This window comes from Mesoplodon densirostris, chromosome 2 (genome assembly GCF_025265405.1).
Source record: "Mesoplodon densirostris isolate mMesDen1 chromosome 2, mMesDen1 primary haplotype, whole genome shotgun sequence".
In the NCBI taxonomy this organism is placed as follows: domain Eukaryota; kingdom Metazoa; phylum Chordata; class Mammalia; order Artiodactyla; family Ziphiidae; genus Mesoplodon; species Mesoplodon densirostris.
In genome coordinates this window covers 169544288-169569365 of record NC_082662.1, presented here as the reverse complement: position 1 = coordinate 169569365, position 25078 = coordinate 169544288, and the positions used below count along the sequence as shown (strand labels likewise).

Sequence of the window (25078 nt, the reverse complement as noted above, 5' to 3'; positions counted from 1 at the left end):
TTAATTAAATAATGCCACTTAAAAACAACATTATTTAAATTGTAAATGAGGCTTAGAGCACATGGGAAATACAGATATATACCTCATTTATATGATATTTCATTCAGAGAATTTTAAATTTATGAAAGTATTGTACATTTCTTGTCTAAAAACACAGTATGTAACATAAAATTGTATGCCACTGTTAGATTCAAGGCCACTGTTAGGAATGGTAACTATTCGTGTCCTACTGTTTTCATGGATGTTGCCATGGACTATTAAAGTTCCTCACTATTCTATGTTTCTATTTAACTGTTGAATAATTGGTAATTCTTCAGTCATCTCCCTCACAGACATTACCACTTTTAAGAGGCTGACTTCTTATCTGTCAAATACTCAATAAAGGAAAAATTAAAGGAAGTCTGGAAAGCAAATTACCAAGCCTATCACATCTGCATTTAAAAAAATCGTATGTAATTATAAGTCATTAGGCTCTGGTTAAGTGTGACTTATTTATATCCTATAGAATAAAAATGTAGACTAAATAGCAGGGGTCTTATAACAGCTATTTCCCTCAAAAATTTTTCCTATTTAAAGACTCACAGAAATGTTCTGGGTGGTCAAAGCCCCTAGAAGTCTACAAGGTAAGAGACATAACTAATCTATGATAAATTTAACCAGAAAAACAAAATCTCTCTGAATGACAAATTTGTTGAAAAGCAAACAGATAAAAATGTAGTCAATCCACAGGCTAATGATTTGAACCTAATATAACTGGGCACACAACATCTTGGTCTTCCCTTCTAGAGGTTATATGATACCAATGAACATATATTCAGATTGGATAAATCCAAATACCCAATGGTTTTAACTCTCTACAAATGTCAAAATAATCAGTAAGTCAGCTGACCAGCAATCTTTTCATAAACTTCATTAATTAATGAGATATCAGTTGAAGTCAAAGTTCTACTGGCCATACCACTGGTATCTGAAACTGCTTATTCATTGTTAAACAGTAGTTTGAAAACATGCGCTATATTAGGGTTAATCGTGTTCATTTTACAATCAACCCTCCATCACACCAGAAAGATAAGAGCACAGGAAGCAGTGGGTCACTCTATTGCTTACCATGCCTTCCATAAACCAGGTAATTCCCTGATTTAGAACTTTCCCAGTCTGAAATTCTGGATTTAAGGTGTTGATCAATACCAATGATCATGAAGCCGACAAGTAGAAATTTTAAATTTGTATCTATCACAGATTTTCCTTTTTAATGGTGTTATTTACATTGCATATGAAAACCAGAGCAAACAGTGTCAGCTAGCTTCTCAAGTAGTGAGTTTGAATGTGTGTATATTTGTGTTCGGGTGGAGGCTGCTTTACAAAAATTTGAGACCTTTTCACAAACAGATTCCCCACTCTGGGCACATCAGAATCTTGCAGGATAGAGGTAGACAGGTAGTGTCTGGCCCATTTCAGACTGAGAAACACTGAACTAGCCTTAGCATAGGAAAATGTTTATAGCTTGTTATCAATACATGTATAAAGAATGTTAAAATTTTTTTTAAATCTTGGAAATATCTTAGAATATAAATGATTTATTACCAACATCATTGCCTCGAAACTCTAAATACAAGATATTTGGGAATATAACTTAGAGCTACATTAAAAAATCTATCAAAGGTTTCTCCAGAACTGACTTACATAAAATTACAATCAGTAAGATCTATACCTTATCCCAAATCTTTTTTGAATTTTGCATAATATGAATTATCAAGTTTTCTTTCTATGTAATTAAAATTTCTAAGAATCTCCACATAATTGCTAACATCAGATTATTTAGAAACTCATTTACTTTGTATGTGACCAATTTAGACAGCATACTTTAGGATCACTCTTTTACCCAATCAAAATAAAAAAGATACTTTATAATTTTAGTAGTTTGGTTATAGAAATTTATATGAACATTCCTAAAGCTTTGCGGCCAAAGCCAAAAAAGAAAAAAAAAAAAGTACAGAAAAGCAGAGTAGCAATAGCAGGAGCAGCAGCACAAAGCATGCAATAAATGTAATAATACACCACAAAAACATCAGCATGTACTGCAACCACAGGCAAAAAGGATAAGAGATAGGGGTAGAGGGCATCAGATGGGCACACAAGTGCAATAGTCTCTTACACGTCTGCCTTTGCTAGCTGGAGTACAGGATGGAGAGCGCTTCAACAAAGAAAGGAGAATACTACGTTACAAATATTTACACACATGACTCTCAATGACTAATACTGTATTAACAGACAAAGTATATAAACATACATATAAAGACACATTTTTCATAGGTTGAAAGTACATGTATTTTCAGGAAAAACTGGAACACAGGAAAGTAAAGAAACAGTTCCTCAGGCTAGGTCTAAGAGTGGTAATAAAGTTTTCACTGAACCTTGCACAGTCACCCACCAAATAATGCTCCATCAAGCTATGGCCAGTTTCTTTTCTGGAAAGGTCGGTAGTGGCAACTTGAAATGCGAGCACAAAAAGGTCTAAGTAACTCTGATTTAGTGCTAGTAAGCATTTAACAAAATATTTAATTAACTAGTCTTGCTTCAGACATTTATCTACCAAATTCTTTCTCTTTTCAAAGATGACTCTTTTCAAGGATAAGAGCTAAATTAGGCCTTCAGAACTACTGATGTTGAATTAAAACAAAAAGTTACTTCAACAATATTGTCCATCCTGACTAGACATTAGGCTTAATCAGAAGAGGGACCTTCACCTTTCTGACATTAAAGAATTAAGTAATTCAGAAAAAGTAACAATAAGTAGATAATTATATAGAAATATTTTTCAAGTTTTTGAAATTTGTGATGCTCAAGTAATAGAGTTTCACAAATATATACCATCTCTACTCAGGCAATTTCCTATATTCAATTCAACCTGACATTTACTGAGTGTTTACAGTATGTCAGGTACTTAAAAGATAAAGAGGGTATGGCAGTTCACAGACTGGTGGGGGAGACATCATGCCATCAACAATGTGACAAATGCTATAATAAGGACATGTACGAAGTTTGTATGGGAACCTGGAGGAGGGATGTACAAGATTTTTATGGGGACCTAGAGGAGGGAATTTATAAACTGAGTCTATAGGAGTTACAGAAAATTTCAGAGAAAACCTCAAGGATAAGAAACATCACCCAAGATGATCAGTTTTACTTGTACAATAGCTCTGACAGATTGGTACACAGGAACTATTATTTCTTTCTGTAGGAAATTGGGATGGAAGGTGACTTAAACACTGTGTCCCAGGGCTTCCCTGGTGGCACAGTGGTTGAGAGTCCGCCTGCCGATGCAGGGGACACGGGTTCGTGCCCCGGTCCGGGAGGATCCCACATGCCACAGAGCGGCTGGGCCCGTGAGCCATGGCCGCTGAACCTGCGCGTCCGGAGCCTGTGCTCCGCAACGGGAGAGGCCACAACAGTGAGAGGCCCGCGTACCGGAAAGAAAAAACAAACAAAAAAAAACCCCACTGTGTCCCAAGGAGTTAATAAGCAAACCAGGATTAGAAAGTCTGCAGATTTCTCAACAGGTTCTTCTTAGTCCAATCAGTCTTCCATTACGGTGGAGGCTAAAGTCTCAGGTTCAAACCTGGTTATATTCCTTCAGTGATTAATAGGAAGTATCTGTCTCCCTCCACACTCCCCCAAACCAAACAACCAAACATTAAATAACTCAACCCTCAACCCCTCCTCTAACATTTAATCTCTCCCTTCTCTTCCTTAATAATGATAATAGCTAACCTTTATCATGTGTAAAATATATACACATACTTTTCAAAGTACTTTGCATATATTAACTTTTTTAATCCTCATAGAAGGATTAATATAAGGTAGGTATTATGATCCCAATTTTAAACAGGAAGAAAACAGATGAACTTGCAACAGGTCACAAAACTGGTAAGTGGTAGAGCTAGGATTCAAACCTTCTCAGTCAGACTTCTCAAAATGGTATACTAACACTGTCTCGACTGCCTAGCCTCTCAATTCACTTCTCAATACTGTACAATTTAGCTTCTGCTTTGATCGCCCTAATGAAATGCTGACAGGATCAGTATCTCCTGTTTGTCCTACGGTACCAGATATCTCCGGCTGTACCTGAGGCTGCTGACCTCTTAAAACTCTGTACTCCCTTAGTTTTCAGGAAACGACACTTTGCTGAGTCATCCCCTGTGACCACTGCCCCTCCTTCTCTTACGTGGAGTCCTATGCCTCCACACCCTTCTCAATGTGAGAGATCCCAGGTCTCTGTTCTGACTTACTACTTTTCTCTTGCTACAATCTCTCCCTGGGAGATCTCAATCTACTTTCAACTATGTTGATCATTCCCAAATTTCTACTGCTAGTTCACACCTTTTCCTTAACCTTCTGACTCATCTAGAAAACTATCTGCTGGACATTTCCACATGGATGTCCCTCAGGCACCTCAAACTTAACTTGTCCAAAAGGAAACTGGTCACCTTTCTCCTCTGTTAAGCCTTTTAATAATTATTACATATAGGACTGATTAAATCTAAGCTCCATAATATCTCCTTTATATTCCCATGATATGCAGTCCATATCTTTTATTACTGTACTTCTCCCATTGGTGTTATAATTATTTAGATGTTTGTCTTTTCCATCAGACTCAGATCCTTAAGGGCTGGAAATACTGTATTATGCTTAGCATAAAGCTTGTAAATTTTAAAATTCTTCGTAAATATTGAATGAATCCTTCTGAAATTCTACAATATTTAACCTAAATATTTCTTATGGCATTTATCATTTTCTACTTCACATAATACATTAACTGTGTATTTTTTTCTAATAATAAGATAAGCATTTTGAGGTCTACTTCTAAGTCTGATTTATCTTAGCATCTACCACTGTGCACAGCAGAGTACCACATATGTAAAAAGTGGTAAAATATAGAGAAACCCTTAGTTTTTGGCTATCCATACTCCTAAAGTCTAGAGTATGTTAAAACCATGAGAAAGAGCATGAATAGCTCAAAATAAACTATATTACCACTATACCAAAAACAAGTCAGAATGTCTCTCAAAACTATCTTTGCATATGAAGGACAACAAGTTTTCTAAGCTGGCATTTAGTATCACTAAGCTAAGAGTGATACTAAATCATCATTGTAATAATGTTCTTCTCCAGGTGGCTAACTAGAAATCAGACCATTTTTATATTTTCAATAGAAAAGAGCAAATTACACTTTCCTGATGGTGTAATTAGAGGAAAAGCACACACACTCTTATACATACCCACACATACCACAGTTTTATATAAACACTGAAACTGATCTCACAGCAAGCATTGGAAACCAGTATATTTTCTTAATATGCAGTCATATACCTTTTTATACCTAGGTCTATAAATTGCCACCAGAACTTTAAGGCTGATTATGGAAGGTAAGCACGGTAAGCAGAAACCAAAAGAAGCAATTTATCTTGTGGACACAGAGTTTGGCTAACAGATTTTAAGGTTCAGTTAATGAATTCCAGAGGTCTTATTTAATAAAATACCGAAGAGGTAAAAGACTATGTAGTCATGGGTCTTTCCTCTAGTTACCCAAACATATTATTGATATATAATATACAATATAACATACTACCTAAAGAGAATTGCATATGCCAATCTTATGAAACGTAAGAGTTTCAAGTTAGGTTGTGCTTAACGTGGAAGTTTTAAAAAACAAGTATTAAAGGAGGAAATTATAGAAATGTCATAATTTCTCAGAAGGATCTAGGCCTAGCTTTGGTCATAAGATTAAAAACTCTTTACAATGCATGTTTTAGAAATTTGTCTTCCATTGATTCTCACGTGTGATCAACTTTTCCCAGATATAGCTAAACCTATGCTGCCAAGCCCAGATTTCTGTGATTGGTTATGACAGAATATGAAAGAACCTAGGAGGGAGAACAATGTTAAAGGCAAGACATAAATGAAGGAACCTAGGAGCCAGGACTGAAATTAAATATTTTGGGACATCTTAGTAAGCTTCTCTATGAGGCCAAAACCAAGAGTAGAACTCAGCTTGCCAATACTCCCAGGCTACTCTTCTCTTAATATGCCGGAATGCAAGAAAAGAACACGATATTAGGAGTACTGGACATTTGGACTAAAGGTACTATCTCTATTCCTTTATGTCTGACCTTTATATTCTAGAGCTTTAATTCCTTGATTTACTCTTTTCCTCAGTACACTAGAGTAAGACAACCTCTAAAAAGCAAGCTGATACATTCGCATTTGCCAGGTAAATGGGCAAATTCCATTTTTTGTGAACTTAGGCTAAATGAACAGAGTACAGAACTGTAATTTAATAAAACTCAAAACTTACCTAGCATGTGTTTCATACATATGACAATATATTTATCAAATATAAACAGCAACTCATTCATTTATATAACTATAACTAGTATTCCTTGAATACAGTCAAGTCAAGCATTTTGGGGGTTCACTTGAGAAAGAGAAAATGAACTGAACAGAATGGGAAGTTCCTGTAAGCTTAGTCTGATGATCCCTGGACCTGCTACCATGGGAATGAAGGGAACAGATGGGGGAAAACTTAAGCTGCTGAGCTCCATTTGCTCCCCCCTTCTGGAACCTGCAGGATGACGCTGGGCCTAATATGCAGTATCACAGGCAGTCTAGGATTGGGCACGTGGGGTTGAGCAGAAACATAAGGGTAAAAGAGGAAATCATTTCCACAGCAGAAAGGATCCTGGTATCTGTTCGACTGCTATCTCAATAACTCATATGGGAATGCCTTACCCAAGGGACCACTAATCAAAATGGTCTCAGTTTCTTTCAAAATTAACTCACCCCCCATCCCCTTTTATCTGCCCTAAAGAATGCCATGTAACCCTTTTGTCAACACTTCCCTATTACTCCAAAGACTGAGAATCCTAAAAAGTCGCTCTCACTAATGGGAGAGTAACCTATCTACTAGTGGGGGTGCTGTGGTAAATAATTACTAAAACCACTGGACTGAAGATCTTCTAAGGTTCTCTGCTCCTTGAAAAGTCTATTATTCTACATGTGGAAAACTCCAAACGCTGAGTTACAGAAGCAGAATGTTGAGAATGTATTCTGCTGTGCCTGAGTCAGAGGGAAGGAGGGACTGGTGTTACATATACCCTTTCTCTTCTGTCAAGAGCTGTCTAAACAGTGTATCTTAAAAGGAAAGCATCTTGTTCCGAATGTCTTCCCATATTGCCCCAAATCCTAGCATTCATCTGAATTTTGAATAACAGGCAAAACATACTGAGGAAAACTTAGAGGTAGGAGAGTGATTAGGTGTACTATTTAAGTAAAAGAATTATAGTTTTAATAGGCCTGTGTGGGAGGGTTAAGGAAAAAACTAGAAAGTAATTTTGGGGGAGGGGTGGCACTGGTGATAAAGCTCTGAAGAATCTGAGGGCAGTATGAGGGCACTAGGTTACTGGGGGCAGATGGAGAAGGTCAATGATGTGTGGACACAAAAGAAAACTTCATTTGTGCAATTTTGCTTAAAACTAACCTTATTCCCTCTACCTACAAATTCCACTGCAATTCAATTTTAGGTCTTCAACATAATCTTTTTCTTTTCTATAGCAATGAGATAGAAAAGAATGAGCAGAGGATGTGTCCTATGGATTAGTTAAGAGATAGAGTCTACTTAGTATAGAGTACAGTCACATATTTTAAACATCATGCACAACAACGTAACTAGTTTGGGCACAAAGAACAATCAAGATTTATGTTAATCCTCAAGAATCCACATGCCTAAGAGAAAGGAAGCTACAGAACTTGAGTTTCATACTAAATATGTTGGATGCTGAACCCAAGCATGCCAAAGATTGAATACCATTATTCAAAACAACATTCCATTATGACTTAGAGGGTGAAACGGCTGATAATGCTGGGAAGGGTGGTCACAGTTACAAACTATGAAGAGAAATAAGAGGTTTATGCCATAAAATATGAATTAAGAATACAAAATATTTTTTTAAATGGGCGGTGACTGCTGGTCTTTGCCCTGACATGTAAAAATCATTTCCAGTGGTAATGTGATTCAACAGGAGGAAAGTATAGTGATGCACATCGGTGGTAAGTGGAAGGCTGAGTGGTGAAGAGTTAAGAAAGTACTTAAGTGAAATTGAATTTGTGGACAAGAAAGGAAGCTAAAGAGAACACAGCAATGGAGGGGAACTGGTCTATTAAGAGTAAGGGAATAATAACCAATATTATTGAGGGTATTACATATGTTGTTTCTTTAAATTCTCAAACAACCTTATGAGATTAGTAACCAGTGCACAGAAAGGTTAGATAACTTGCTCCAAATTATATACCTAGAAAGTGGCAGAGTCAGGATTTCAATCAACTTAAGTGCTTAAGCAATAAATTGAGAGGAAAGTGCTTAGGAGGCAAATAAGAAAAAAACCATGCCCTTGAAGAGCTGGAGCCTGAATCATAAAGATTCAGCAGCCTTTGTGAACTTAGTTCTGGTTTACTTTATAATAGGAGTTCCTTTGTACTACTTTACAATTTACGTGTATGTCTGAACTGTATCTATACTGGGTAATAGTGGGTGAAGGGTAAGAAAAGGTACTTCTGGAGGAATAGTAAAAGCGGGAAACAGACACTACAGCTGGGTGGTGGCAGAAGACAGCATATGAGAGCAGAGATGAGATAGGAGTGGGCTGAGATGTGCTTCTGCTGAGAAGAGCTAACCTATTTACCAAAATACATACTACTCCTGTGTTGTACATTCAAAGATTTTTGTGGGAGAAAAAGGGATGTAGAGAAGAGTTTATTAGAAAGAAAAATGAAAATGGTCTTCTAGGAGAAAGGACAATTAAAATATTTGTTCAAACTCCCTTCCCATTCTTTTTAAGGTGAATGTTATCTGTATGGAAATACCATACTGAGTATTTTAGAATAGTAAAATATACACCAGATTATAACATCAAATATTATTGTACATCAAGAGTTCTTTTTATCACACTGCAGAATTAGCTAGTTTAATTATTTGTCTCAAGAATAATAAAATAGTTTCCATTTAGAATGGAAAGGTGCATACTTTGGTATAAATATTTCAAAGAAATAAAAAATCACTTAAAAATATAGATCAGGAGTTTTCTTTAGTAGAAAATTATGCTTAATACTCTCCTTAATATAAGAATTATATTTAACAAAACACAAAAAATAAAACATTTAAAGAATTTCCCCTGGTTTAAAAAGTTATATGCACAATATTTGCATTTGAACCCATTTTATTTCCAAATTTCTGTAAAGATAGAATGTTCAACAGGATAATACAATGCTTTACAACAAGAATTATTGTGCCATTTAATGTGGATTAGAGAGAATGTATATGTCAGGTATTTCTGTAAAGAGAGGAACACTATACATTAGGAACTTCTAAATTATTAAATCTATACAATTAATTTAAGAGAGAAAATGATAATGCAGTCAATTTATAGTGAATATAGTGCATATATTAACTAAAATAATTTTTTACATTAGAAGAGAAATTCTGTCAGCATTAAAAATTGATCTGTACTCAATTATTGTGTTATGATAAAATCTACTGGAAGAGTTAATAAAACGTGTCACTTGTTCTGATTATACCACCAGAGGTTTACTTTTAACTAACATATAAACTAAATAGTAAAGTGCTGAAAAGAAAAGGGGAATGTGAAATAGAAATTGCCATGAAAAACAAAAAATGAGCAATTATTTATATCTATATATCTATAGTGACAATAATCAAATAAGCATTCCAGTCTTCAGAATTGTTGCAAAGAATGGAACTATAGAGATTCTCTGATGGACAACACATTTTTAAAAGTACATTTTTACTTTATTATATTTAATAATGATAACTCTTCACTGTATTTAAAGTAAGAAAGAAGCACATTCTGGCTCACAAATTATCAAGTGTGATATTTCTAAAACTGACTGCATTACTAGGTAAATTCTTCATATCAATTCACTGATCTCTTTTACTGAAGGATGCATTGGTTTGAAAATCAAAGACTTACGTCATCCAAAAAATCAATCAGTGAAGATGAGGAAGAAGAAAAGGAATCCTATTTAACGAATACAGCAATAAAAAAATAGAAAATATGGATGAAGCAATTTAATAAGAACAAATAATAAATCAAAAATTTTGTAAAACAATTGAAAGGCAAATGACATTAATTCAAATAAATAAATGAGAAAAGCAGTCACTGTCATTGTTTCTCAAGAAACATAGAAATTCATTAATTACTTTTTAAAGAGTGATTCGTTTTTCCTTTCCCAAAAGAATGAAATACAATTCATATACTGTGCTCAAAATGTATTAAGCTGAAGCTCATTAATAATCAAATTAAATGGAAGCACTCTAGAAGGTAACAACTAAAAGTAAGCAACAGAATCTCTGCCTCTAATCGTTCCTGCTAGAATGTACGCTTCTTGAGGGGCAGGACTTCGTCAATTTGGTCACTAATGTATCTCCAGCACCTAGAACAGTGCCTTGCACAGAAACATACGATTATTTGTTAAGATATAATCACTAACTTAAATTTTCTGACATAAAAATATACTTCATATCTTAATTTTTTTTCTAGCAAAGAATTTAAGTACCAAAGAATGACAGAGTCATATAATCACTATTTCATTATAATGGAGTGTGCCAAATAAAGTCTACGTAATACTTTTAACAAAAAGCATTCTTTTGGTATACTTCTAAAAAACTGAATTGATTTGGAACTAGAACCAGCATTGCCCTATTGTGAGCTCTGACATTTTCACTTGTTTTTTACTGTGGCTTTATGCTTTGGAGAAAAAAGAAAAGTGTCAAAATTATTTAAAGTTAGGATTTGTTCTGCACTTACTGTTCCTCAGGGAAAGAGATGAAATTTCTTTTAAATCTTATCAACGACCCGCTTATTTAGATCGTTCTTAGATTTTTCTTAAACACAAGAAAAGTTTATGATTAAAGTTTCCATAACATTGCAGAACATATTCTTTTCCTAATACGTTTTTGCTTATATAAGATTCTAGGTCCTCTTATATGGGATGCAATAAAGGTTTTATTGCAAATAAATTTTAAATCACAAAGTAAATTTTAAATTGACTGCAGAGGATATATGAAAAGTTTAATACTTACTTCAAATTGATCCAGAGCATCGGTAGGCGTATTCAAAAATGCCAAGAAAGAATGCTGTGAGTCTTGGTGCTCTATACCTAGAAGACAGCAGCAACTTTTTTTAAAACTAGAACAATTTAACCTAATTTTCATGGATAACCTTTCCTGTCTGAATCTATTAAAAAGCTGCTCACAAACTACTGTATTTTAAAACCAATTAATATCATTAACTCCACATACTTAAAAAACTAAAATACATTAATGTTTCTTGGAATATCACTCAATAGTTAAATTACATCAGACTCCATGAAATACTTGTTTCTTGACTTACTTGAGTTCCTGAATTTCTTTTCCTATACAGTACACTGTAAGAAGCACATTAAATCTTTTGGTACTCTTGAGAAAATTTTAAAAATAGGACCCTGGTTATGCCTAATTTTTCTAAGGTAATTTATCACCAAACAAGGTTTCCTTTTTGAAATACTCTCAACAAGCATATCATATATATTATTAATATAAATAATCTTTTATTAAAAAATGCAGTGATACAACAAACTTATTTAATTATGAAAAAACTTTTGCTAAGGCCTCAATCTGATTTCATTTACTGTTTTATTGACAAAAATTGCATGAAATTAAAAAATTTTGTCTGAGAAAAACTAGGGTTGGCGAATGAGGACTCCAAACCCTAGCTTTTCTCAGACAAATTAAAAAAATTTCACGTATACCTCTTGGCTATGGTATTAACTTTAAATACATGATTTCCAAATTAATTCTTAAAATACACATAATGATAAATACTAGGGAGGAAAAGGAGAAACAACCAACACACATTTTTGATCTCCATATCTTTTTAGGAACTGATATCAAATTATGTGCTTTTTGAACTACTCTCTAATAATATACCATAGTTGCCAGATAAGGCAGTATGTTCAGAAATTCATTCCATCAATGAATATTTATTGAGAGCTTTTTATTTGCCAAACCCTGTCTAGATACTGGATATATAATAGTAAATAAAGCAGAAAAACAAAATCCTTGCCCTCATTATATAAACATTACATTGTATTATTTAAATAGACTATTACGTTACAACATATAGTGAAATTTTATTATTCTGCAACATTCAATCTCCAAATATAAAACCATAGCCATAGGTTAGCCTGCAATGTGATAAATGATTTCTTCTTTCGCAAGTTTAGATCTACTTTAAAATGATGCAATCAATGCCAACTGGTGTGTTATAGTAAGTCATACTCTTCGTTGGTCTCTTTTCTATATAAATTGCCTTTAGGACCGCAGGTCCTCCATGTCTTATGTATTCTTTTTCCTCTACTCACTAAATAATGCAGCTCCTTCCACTCTTCATACATGAAAATTAAGCTTGATTCTCATTTTAGCATGATGCTTTGTACTCCTAATCTGAGTTCCTAATTCACTTTTTCTGGGTTCCTTCCTTCCTTCTTGTTCACTAGGAAATTCAATCAACAAAAATTTATCTACTACTTTTAATGGCTTTTTCATGTTAACTCCTTTGTGTGATTACCCTCTTTCCTCCACAATTTTGAAAGCAGATGCGGAGACCCAACCAGCTTTACGTCACTGTGTGTCATAGGACTGGGAAATGATAAGGCAGCACATAAGTACAACATAGAGCCAACTAACTAGTTCAGTATTCAGTCAGGAATACTGTCAGGAAAATGAATTTTTAACAACTATATATAAGAGATCCTTTCATTAAGATAATAACATTCTGAATTTAAAAAAATTAAATCTTCACATTCTTAATGTCCATGTTATGGAAAGAACATTGAAGTTCACATAATAAAGCTACCAAGCACTCTGAGTTACTCTTTACATTAATGAAAAAATGCTCAAGTAATGTTTTCAAGAAAATGGGAATAAATCCTGGAAAATTCCACAGGGCAAGCACTTTGAGTATCAAACATGGAAGAAGACACCGAAATGCCCAAATAATTCTTTGTCACTGAATTGCCTTTCTAATACTGGATTAGGTTAATCTTTAGTTATTTCATACATTATTTCATCAACTACCCTGAGAGTGAATCTCCTATAACATTTGAGAATAGTATAAAGTATATGATAAAAACAAATTTTTCCAATCACAAAAATATTCTTCATGATATAGTCCATGGTCCTGAAAAAACAGTCAAATTTATGGCACAGTGAGTTTTCTGTTAAGAAATCTTTAAACAATGAGTATCAAGTAAAACAAAATGACTCAGGAGACATCTCTACCAAATATGTGTGTGTGTGTGCATGTGCGTGTGTGCCATATACACATACATCTATAAATGAGTGCCAGAACTGTGTATGTGAACAATTCTCCTGCCTACACAGTAGGCTGATTCTTGTATAATAAAATGTATTCATAACAGAACATTAAGTCCTGGTTGATGCAAAACACATTCCCATACCCTTTTCAGATCTAAGCTCTTCAGTGTCCTTTATCAGTTGTTCAATTTCTGATAGCAGTTCCAAGTTCTTCTTCTCTGAATCTTTTAGTTTACTTAAGGGAAAAAAAGGAAAAATGTCATTATTTATATTGTTGGTTAGTGAGCCATCATGTATGTAGTTGAACTTAATTGGTTTAAATGTCAGTCATGATAATGTAGGGAACTGAAAACTACTGCAGGAAGGACAAATCTAGCCTCTCATCTACGCTTGTGTAAATAAAGATTTACTGGAACACAGTCAGGCTCATTCATTTATATGCTGTCTATGGCTGCTTTTGTACTCAACAGCAGAGTTGAGCAGACAGAAACTATATGGCTTACAAGCCCTGAAGTATTTATTATCTTTCCTTTTATAGAAAAGTTGTTGGCTCTGAGCTACATTATTAAATTTAAAAATGTCATAAAGTCAAAGGTTAATTTTAGAATTGTTAGACTTCTTTCATAGAGAACCATGAAAGTGACTAAACTTGTAATTTTCAGTTTGACTCACATTCCTGATTTATGAACAAATGTGTAAATTTATATGTCCTAAGCATAAGCAGAAAGATCACAATTATTCCAAATTACAATACAGAGAATGACATTTAGCAGTTCTTTATGTTGGGATCAATTCATATTCTCCAAAAACAGTTTTTTTCCATTTTCAATATCACACTAGCACATTTCAGTAAAACATACTTAATTTATGATTGGATAATTCATAGCAAGAATTTATAATTCAACTGGGGTGCTTCATACCATTAAAAACCGAATTTATGGGACTATATTTCTTTTCATGACTGAATTCCTCTGCAACATTTGGTATTCTGAGCACCAAATGGATTTTTCTATTTACATTTTGATTTGTAACATGAACTTTCTACTGTTCCTCTATATCACCTTATTCCTCTATAACGTATTCTTGAACCAATCCAATTACGAGTTTCCTTTTATCATTTATTTATTCAGAGTATGATTTATTCTACTGTTGTGATATGAATGGAGGGAATGTATTCATTAGCTAACTGTCCTGGACCTGTGGGGGATACACTTTTTTTAATACATAACATGAAAGAAAGGCTAATTTAAGTATATTCTACCTTTATGAAATTTACCATCACTTGAAACTTCAATTGTAAAAATATCTATGGTAGAGGCCAGAATTTTCAGATGACTATATTTTGTTCTGACTCTATGCTGCAATTTTATACTAATGTGATATTCTTGAACAAAAGATTATTTTGGATTTAACAGAATAAAATTTGAGAGTGAATTTTACAAATAAGGGGAAAAGTAAATAACAGAATATTAATTAGTACTATTAATTCCACTTTAAGGACAAGTCAGAAACAAAGCTGTATTAAAATTGCATCACTGCACACAAGGCCTAAAATCATCAATTCATTTTCAAATATTCATAGTTTTTTTCTGGTCATCACTTAAAGAAAAAAAGGGATAGATAGGTAGGAAACTAAACACGTAACTTCGCTCCAGATACTTTTGGACCAAATTAGAAATCACTCTAGTGGGACTATATTATTCAGTCTTACCATTCTGTTATGATGTTAGACGCTTTAACTTTATTCAGCTCTTCTTGGATGGCCTGCTTAGCTCTTATTTCTGCATCCAGAGCTGACTGCAACTCCAGTCTAGCTGACATATCCAGTTTTGCAAAACGACGCATTTTCCAGGGCATATCCTATGAAATAATATGACTGAATTTTTAGCTCCATTTGATTTTATTTTTAACATTTAAGTTTAGTAATATAAGTGAATTTGGAAACTACTTAAAAGAACTATCTTTCCCTAATTAAAGAATTAAAGAGAACTATTACTTGTGAAAATATATTATTTTTCATTAAATTCAGAAATAACTGTAGACTCACATTATAAATGCATTTATTTTTTATGGTTATTACCATTAATGGCTAGCCACACAAATTATAGTTAAGCAGCTATGTATTATAATTTCCTAAACTGGAAAAACGTTGAATGATTTCTCATGAAAATCTTTACAGTAGGCAAAGCCTAGACAAACTGATGTAAGTACTCAGATTTATTACAGCGTTTTCTGAGCCTTCCCACCGACTAATATAATAAGCCTGCTTGCTAAATGGCAGAGCTTACTGTTGCTCGGGTACCCAAGCTGGAGTTTCTTAAAGCTTCCAATTCTTCAGTCATTTTAGAAGCTAAGGCCTGAAGATATCCTCGTGCATCCTTTTCATCACTGACCCTAGAATACAATGCAAATAAAGACAGAGATCAAGTACCAAAGTAAAACAGAAAACTTCAGTGAGATATATATCATTTTAAAGCATCATAAAGAAATAAGTGAAAAGTGACAGAAATTTAAAGATGTTCTTCTTTTAAAGGTCTACCACAGTACTACTATCTGTCAACAAGTGGGAAATGGTTTACTGAACTGTTCAGTTATTTACAGATAAAGGTGGACACGTTTAGAAAGGTCCAAATTATACATATCTGATAAATCAGAAAACTTCACCCTTGAGCCACGGAATTAATACTCTTTTAATCTAACATTAAACATACACACACACACATACACTCACATGATTTCTAAAGAATATTAAGATTTCTTATTAATTAGATTCCATTTTTTATCTTATGAAAACACAACACACCCTTCTTAAAACTGAGGTACACTAAATTTAGAAAGTTTAAAGTAGAATATTCTGTAAAAAACAAAAAATTCTGTGTTGTAATAAAGCTCTTTTGTTTTCTAAAATGGTCAATGATATAACAAAGAGAAAAGATTAAAGTCTACTGAAACTCAGTTTCTACAACACCCACCCCTACCCACCCCACCCCGGCCGTGCCCCAAGGCATGTGGGATCTTAGTTCCTGGATCAGGGATCAAACCAGGGCCCCCAGCAGTGGAAGCAGTGGAAGCGTGGAGTCCTAAACACTGGACAGCCAGGGACTTCCCGAAACTCAGTTTCTATTTACTATTTTAAGGCTATCTTGCTGATGTAATTATATGATTTTAGAGAGAAATGTTTTCAAATTATCTTCAATAAAATTTAGGTCGGGGCTTCCCTGGTGGCGCAGTGGTTGAGAGTCCGCCTGCCAATGCAGGGGACACGGGTTCGTGCCCCGGTCCGGGAGGATTCCACATGTCGCGGAGCGGCTGGGCCCGTGAGCCATGGCCGCTGAGCCTGCACGTCCGGAGCCTGTGCTCCACAACGGGAGAGGCCACAGCAGTGAGACGCCCGCGTACCGCAAAAAAAAAAAAAAAAAAAAAAAAAAAATTCAGGTCATTGAATAGCCATGAGGAAAGTATATTTCAGGTAAATCAATACGTATCTGTGACGCATACAGCAGACAAGTTTAAATCTTGAGGCTTGATTCAACATCTGTTACAATTTAAACTCCTGAGGAGTTAAATTAACCTGTCTACCTACATATCACTCCATATCTACATCTTAAAGAGGCCCTTTAAAAGGGGTTTGATCCCTTCTTCTCTCAGATGGGAAAGTGCTTTGGAGGACAATCAAAAGAATAAAGGAGCAAATAAAATCACTGTTAAGAAGTTGCCCACTCTAGTGATAGCTACATATTCGTAGGCTCTACATACATGTATATATGTTCATAGCCTTTTAAAGAAAAGTGGCTTAAGAAAATATTAAGAAAGTTTGTGTATTGGGATGCTGTTTCCTTCTAAAATTCTTTAACTTTGGACACCACAAGTGACCACAATCTTTTCATTTAATCACCTAATCTATAACATAAAGAATAAATATAGATGGGCAAAGATTGTTTTTCCTCCAAAGACATTTTTTATTTTCCTCTAAAGACACTCACAGAGTAGCAATTAAGAAAACTATATTACCATTTAACCAGGCTAATAGGCCTCAGCCAGTGCTGGTTTAGTATCTATCATAGCTCAGAGATCTTGGCTTATGCACATTTCCAGGAACCTATGAAATCCAGTGTGTTTTATTCACTTTGGAAATCAAATAACTCCAGGTAAATTGCTATAATGTTGTTTGAAATATCATATAAAAAACAATACCTTCTAGGGCCTCCCTGGTGGCGCAGTGGTTGAGAGTCCGCCTGCCGATGCAGGGGATACGGGTTCGTGCCCCGGTCTGGGAGGATCCCATATGCCGCGGAGCGGCTGGGCCCGTGAGCCATGGCCGCTGGGCCTGCGCATCCGGAGCCTGTGCTCCGCAACGGGAGAGGCCACAACAGTGAGAGGCCCGCATACCACAAAAAGAAAAAAAAAAAAAAAAAAAAAATACCTTCTAGCTTTGCTTTTTATTTACATCTTGAATACATTCACATTCCCTTACCACTGTGGTCTTCCACTAATTCTCAACTTCTGATTAAACCTATGTCTATTTTCCTGGCTACAAAAAATTACTGATGGGAAGGGTGACGAAAAAAGAAAAAAAAAAGACTCGGTCAACTATACGCTCATGCCATTTAAGTTCCACTAGGCCCTAGGTCTTGCACAACAACTCCTTTTCATAATCATTGTCTACTTCCAACCTAAATCTTAAAAACATCGCACTTTCCCCAACCCAACACCATCTCTTGCCCCTTCCTTCTAGGCCATCTGGTTAAGCTTACACTACTCATTCTCTTAACTTTTTTATTTGTTAAACAGTTTTAGGAGGAGCTTCAAGATGGCGGAAGAGTAAGACGTGGAGATCACCTTACTCCCCACAGATACACCAGAAATACATCTACATGTGAAACAACTCCTACAGAACACCTACTGAACGCTGACAGAAGACCTCAGACTTCCCAAAAGCCAGAAACTCCCCACGTACCTGGGTAGGGCAAAAGAAAAAAGAAAAAACAGAGACAAAAGAATAGGGACGGGACCTGCACCAGTAGGAGGGAGCCGTGAAGGAGGAGAGCTTTCCACACACTAGGAAGCCCCTTCGCGGGCGCAGACTGCGGGTGGCGGAGGGGGGAAGCTTCGGAGCCGCGGAGGAGAGCGCAGCCACAGGGGTGTGGAGGGCAAAGCGGAGAGATTCCCGCACAGAGGACCGGTGCCGACCGGCACTCACCAGCCCGAGAGGCTTGTCTGCTCGCCTGCCGTGGCGGGCAGGACTGGGAGCTGAGGCTCGGACTTCCGTCGGATGCCGGGAGAGGACTGGGGCTGGTGGCGTGAACACAGCCTGAAGGGGCTAGTGAGCCACAGCTGGCCGGGAGGGAGTCCGGGAAAAGGTCTGGACCTGCCGAAGAGGCAAGAGACTTTTTCTTCCCTCTTTGTTTCCTGGTGCGTGAGGAGAGGGGATTCAGAGCGCTGCTTAAAGGAGCTCCAGAAAGGGGTGCAAGCCACGGCTATCAGCGCGGACCCCAGAGACGGGCATGAGACGCTAAGGCTGCTGCTGCCACCACCGAGAAGCCTGTGTGCGAGCACAGGTCACTATCCACACCTCCCCTCCCGGGAGCCTGTGCAGCCCGCCACTGCCAGGGTCTCGGGATCCAGGGACAACTTCCCCGGGAGAACGCACGGCGCGCCTCAGGCTGGTGCAACGTCATGCCGGCCTCTGCCGCCGCAGGCTCGCCCCGCACTCTGTACCCCTCCCTCCCCCCGGCCTGAGTGAGCCAGAGCCCCCGAATCAGCTGCTCCTTTAACCCCGTCCTGTCTGAGAGAAGAACAGACGCCCTCCTGCGACCTACACGCAGAGGCGGGTCCAATCCAAAGCTGAACCCCGGGAGCTGTGCGAAAAAAGAAGAGAAAGGGAACTCTCTCCCATCAGCCTCAGGAGCAGCAGATTAAATCTCCACGATCAACTTGATGTACCCTGCATCTGTGGAATACCTGAATAGACAACGAATCATCCCAAACTGAGGAGGTGGACTTTGGGAGCAATGATATATATATATATGTATTTTTTCCCCCCTTTTTCTCTTTTTGTGAATGTGTATGTGTATGCTTCTGTGTGAGATTTTGTCTGTATAGCTTTGCTTTTACCATTTGTCCTAGGGTTCTGTCCTTTTTTTTTTTTTTTTAGCATAGTTTTTAGCACTTGTTATCATGGGTGGATTTGTTTTTTGGTTTGGTTGCTCTCTTCTTTCTTTCTTTCTTTTTTTTACTACCTTAAATTTTTTTTAAATAATTATTTTTATAACTTTATTTTATTTTACTCTATTTTATCTTCTTCTTTTCCTTCCTTCCTTCCTTCCTTCCTCCCTCCCTCCCTCCCTTTTTCTCCCTTTTACTCTGAGCCATGTGGAAGAGAGGCTCTTGGTGCTCCAGCCAGGTGTCAGAGCTATGCCTTTGAGGTGGGAGAGCCAAGTTCAGGACACTGGTCCACAAGAGACCTCCCAGCTCCATGTAATATCAAACGGCAAAAATCTCCCAAAGATCTCCATCTGAATGCCAAGACCCAGCTCCACTCAACGACCAGCAAGCTACAGTGCTGGACACCCTATGCCAAACAACTAGCAAGACAGGGACACAACCCCATCCATTAGCAGAGAGGCTGCCTAAAATCATAATAAGGCCACAGACACCCCCAAACACCACCAGACATAGACCTGCCCACCAGAAAGACAAGATGCAGCCTCATCCACCAGAACACAAGCACTAGTCCCCTCCACCAGGAAGCCTACACAACCCATGGAACAAACCTTAGCCACTGGGGACAGACACCAAAAACAATGGGAACTACGAACCTGCAGCCTGCAAAAAGGAGAGCCCAAACACAATAAGTTAAGCAAAATGAGAAGACACAGAAGTACACAGCAGATGAAGAAGCAAGGCAAAACCCACCAGACCTAACAAATGAAGAGGAAATAGGCAGTCTACCTGAAAAAGAATTCAGAATAATGATACTAAAGATGATCCAAAATCTTGGAAATAGAATGGAGAAAATACAAGAAACACTTAACAAGGACCTAGAAGAACTAAAGAACAAAAGAACAGTGATGAACAACACAATAAATGAAATTAAAAATTCTCTAGAAGGGATCAATAGCAGAATAACTGAGGCAGAAGAACGGTAAGTGACCTGGAAGATAAAATAGTGGAAATAACTACTGCAGAGCAGAATAAAGAAAAAAGAATGAAAAGAATTGAGGACAGTCTCAGAGACCTCTGGGACAACATTAAATGCACCAACATTCGAATTATAGGGGTCCCAGAAGAAGAAGGGAAAAAAAAAGGAACTGAAAAAATATTTGAAGAGATTATAGTTGAAAACTTCCCTAATATGGGAAAGGAAATAGTTAATCAAGTCCAGGAAGCACAGAGAGTGCCATAAAGGATAAATGCAAGGAGGAACATGCCAAGACACATATTAATCAAACTATCAAATATTAAATACACAGAAAAAATATTAAAAGCAGCAAGGGAAAAACAACAAATAACACACAAGGGAATCCCCATAAGGTTAACAGCTGATCTTTCAGCAGAAACTGTGCAAGCAGAAGGGAGTGGCAGGACATATTTAGAGTGATGAAGGAGAAAAACCTATAACCAAGATTACTCTATGCAGCAAGGATCTCATTCAGATTTGACGGAGAAATTAAAAGCTTTATAGACAAGCAAAAGCTAAGAGAATTCAGCACCCCAAAACAGCTTTACAACAAATGCTAAAGGAATTCCTCTGGGTAGGAAACAGAAGAGAAGGAAAAGACCTACAATAACAAACCCAAAACAATTAAGAAAATGGAAATAGGAACATACATATTGATAATTACCTTAAAGGTAAATGGATTAAATGCTCCAACCAAAAGACATAGACTGGCTGAATGGATACAAAAACAAGACCCATATATAGGCTGTCTACAAGAGACCCACTTCAGACTTAGGGACACATACAGACTGAAAGTGAGGGGATGGAAAAAGATATTCCATGCAAATGGAAATCAAAAGAAAGCTGGAGTAGCAATACACATATCAGGTAAAATAGACTTTAAAATAAAGAATGCTACAAGAGACAAGGAAGGACACTACATAATGATCAAGGGATCAATCCAAGAAGAAGATATAACAATTGTAAATATTTATGCACCCAACATAGCAGCACCTCAATACATAAGGCAAATACTAACAGCCATAAAAGGGGAAATTGACAGTAACACAATCATAGTAGGGGACTTTAACACCCCACTTTCACCAATGGACAGATCATCCAAAATGAAAATAAATAAGGAAACACAAGCTTTAAATGATACATTAAACAAGATGGACTTAATTGATATTTATAGGACATTCCATCCAAAAACAACAGAATACACATTCTTCTCAAGTGCTCATGGAATATTCTCCAGGATAGATCATATCTTGGGTCAGAAACCAAGCCTTGGTAAATTTAAGAAAATTGAAATCATATCAAGTATCTTTTCCAACCACAACTCTATGAAACTAGATATCAATTACAGGAAAAAGTCTGTAAAAAATACAAACACATGGAGGCTAAACAATACACTACTTAATAACCAAGGGATCACTGAAGAAATCAAAGAGGAAATCAAAAAATACCTAAAAACAAGTAACAATGAAAACACAATGATCCAAAACCTATGGGATGCAGCAAAAGCAGTTCTAAGAGGGAAGTTTATAGAAATACATCCTACATTAAGAAACAAGAAACACCTCAAACAAACATCCTAACTTTACACCTAAAGCAATTAGAGAAAGAAGAACAAAAAAACACCCCAAAGGTAGCAGAAGGAAAGAAATCATAAAGATCAGATCAGAAATAAATGAAAAAGAAATGAAGGAAACAACAGCAAAGATCAATAAAACTAAAAGCTGGTTCTTTGAGAAGATAAACAAAATTGATAAACCATTAGCCAGACTCATCAGGAAAAAAAGGGAGAAGACTCAAATCAATAGAATTAGAAATGAAAAAGGAGAAGTAACAACTGACACTGCAGAAATACAAAAGATCATGAGAGATTACTACAAGCAACTCTATGCCAATAAAATGGACAACCTGGAAGAAATGGACAAATTCTTAGAAATGCACAACCTGCCGAGACTGAACCAGGAAGAAATAGAAAATATAAACAGACCAATCACAAGCACTGAAATTGAAACTGTGATTAAAAACATTCCAACAAACAAAAGCCCAGGACCAGATGGCTTCACAGGGGAATTCTATCAAACATTTAGAGAAGAGCTAACACCTATCCTTCTCAAACTCTTCCAAAATATAGCAGAGGGAGGAACACTCCCAAACTCATTCTGCGAGGCCACCATCACCTTGATACCAAAACCAGGCAAGGATGTCACAAAGAAAGAAAACCACAGGCCAATATCACTGATGAACATAGATGCAAAAATCCTCAACAAAATACTAGCAAACAGAATCCAACAGCACATTAAAAGGATCATACACCATGATCAAGTGGGGTTTATCCCAGGAATGCAAGGATTCTTCCATATATTCAAATCAATGTAATACACCCCATTAACAAACTGAAGGAGTAAAACCATATGATCATCTCAATAGATGCAGAGAAAGCTTTTGACAAAATTCAACACCAATTTATGATAAAAACCCTACAGAAAGTAGGCATAGAGGGAACTTTCCTCAACATAATAAAGGCCTTATATGACAAACCCACAGCCAACATCGTCCTCAATGGTGAAAAACTGGAAGCATTTCCTCTAAGATCAGGAACAAGACAAGGTTGCCCACTCTCACCACTCTTATTCAACATAGTTTTGGAAGTTTTAGCCACAGCAATCAGAGAAGAAAAGGAAATAAAAGGAATCCAAATTGGAAAAGAAGAAGTAAAGCTGTCACTGTTTGCAGATGACATGACATGATACTATACATAGAGAATCCTAAAGATGCTACCAGAAAACTACTAGAGCTAATCAATGAATTTGGTAAAGTAGCAGGTTAGAAAATTAATGCACAGAAATCTCTTGCATTCCTATACAATAATGATGAAAAATCTGAAAGAGAAATTAAGGAAACACTTCCATTTATGATTGCAACAAAAAGAATAAAATATCTAGGAATAAACCTACCTAAGGAGACAAAAGACCTGTATGCAGAAAATTATAAGACACTGATGAAAGAAATTAAAGATACAAATAGATGGAGAGATATACCACGTTCTTGGATTGGAAAAATCAACATTGTGAAAATGACTCCACTACCCAAAGCAATCTACAGATTCAATGCAATCCCTATCAAACTACCACTGGCACTGTTCACAGAACTACAACAAAAAATTTCACAATTTGTATGGAAACACAAAAGACCCCGAATAGCCAAATCCATCTTGAGAAAGAAAAACGGAGCTGGAGGAATCAGGCCCCCTGACTCCAGACTATACTACAAAGCTACAGGAATCACGACAGTATGGTACTGGCACTAAAACAGAAAGATAGATCAATGGAACAGGATAGAAAGCCCAGAGATAAACCACGCACATATGGTCACCTTATCTTTGATAAAGGAGGCAAGAATATACAGTGGAGAAAAGACAGCCTCTTCATAAAGTGGTGCTGGGAAAACTGGACAGCTACATGTAAAAGAACGAAATTAGAACACTCCCTAACACCACACACAAAAATACACTCAAAATGGATTAAAGACCTAAATGTAAGGCCAGACACTATCAAACTCTTAGAGGAAAACATAGGCAGAACACTCTATGACATAAATCACAGCAAGATCCTTTTTTGACCCATCTTCTAGAGAAATGGAAATAAAAAGAAAAATAAAGAAATGGGACCTAATGAAAGTTAAAAGCTTTTGCACAGCAAAGGAAACCATAAACAAGACAAAAAGACAACCTTCAGAATGGGAGAAAATATTTGCAAATGAAGCAACTGACAAAGGATTAATCTCCAAAATTTACAAGCAGCTCATGCAGCTCAGTATCAAAAAAAGAAACCACCCAATCCAAAAATGGGCAGAAGACTTAAATAGACATTTCTCCAAAGAAGATACACAGATTGCCAAGAAAAACATGAAAGAATGCTCAACATCATTAATCATTAGAGAAATGCAAATCAAAACTACAATGCGATATCAGCTCACACCGGTCAGAATGGCCATCATCAAAAAATCTACAAAAAATAAATGCTGGAGAGCGTGTGGAGAAAAGGGAACCCTCTTGCACTGTTGGTGGGAATGTAAATTGATACAGCCACTATGGAGAACAGTATGGAGTTTCCTTAAAAAACTAAAAATAGAACTACCATACGACCCAGCAATCCCACTACTGGGTATATACCCTGAGAAAACCATAATTCAAAAAGAGTCATGTACCAAAATGTTCATTGCAGCTCTATTTACAATAGCCAGGACATCGAAGCAACCTAAGTGTCCATCAACAGATGAATGGATAAAGAAGATGTGGCACATATATACAATGGAATATTACTCAGCCATAAAAAGAAACGAAATTGAGTTATTTGTAGTGAGGTGGATGGACCTAGAGTCTGTCATATGGAGTGAAGTAAGTCAGAAAGAGAAAAACAAATACCATATGCTAACACATATATATGGAATCTAAAAAAAAAAAAAAAAAAAAG

General features: G+C 36.4%; 1 protein-coding gene across 14 annotated transcripts in view; it reads right to left on the bottom strand.

Moving 5' to 3' along the window:
- The window catches only part of CDC42BPA (CDC42 binding protein kinase alpha), a 317120-nt gene that overhangs the window by 52281 nt on the left and 239761 nt on the right, over nucleotides 1-25078 (bottom strand). For 5 of the 14 annotated variants that reach the window (XM_060091328.1, XM_060091334.1, XM_060091331.1 and 2 more), the window contains 5 exons: nucleotides 15718-15823; nucleotides 15141-15289; nucleotides 13573-13664; nucleotides 11156-11232; nucleotides 10044-10091 (listed from right to left, as the gene is read on the bottom strand). In XM_060091328.1, the coding sequence (XP_059947311.1) occupies nucleotides 10044-10091; nucleotides 11156-11232; nucleotides 13573-13664; nucleotides 15141-15289; nucleotides 15718-15823 (472 nt within the window). Of the gene's footprint in view, nucleotides 1-2155; nucleotides 2195-10043; nucleotides 10092-11155; nucleotides 11233-13572; nucleotides 13665-15140; nucleotides 15290-15717; nucleotides 15824-25078 lie in introns of all 14 variants that reach the window. The other 9 variants (XM_060091330.1, XM_060091335.1, XM_060091333.1 and 6 more) reach the window with 3 other exon arrangements.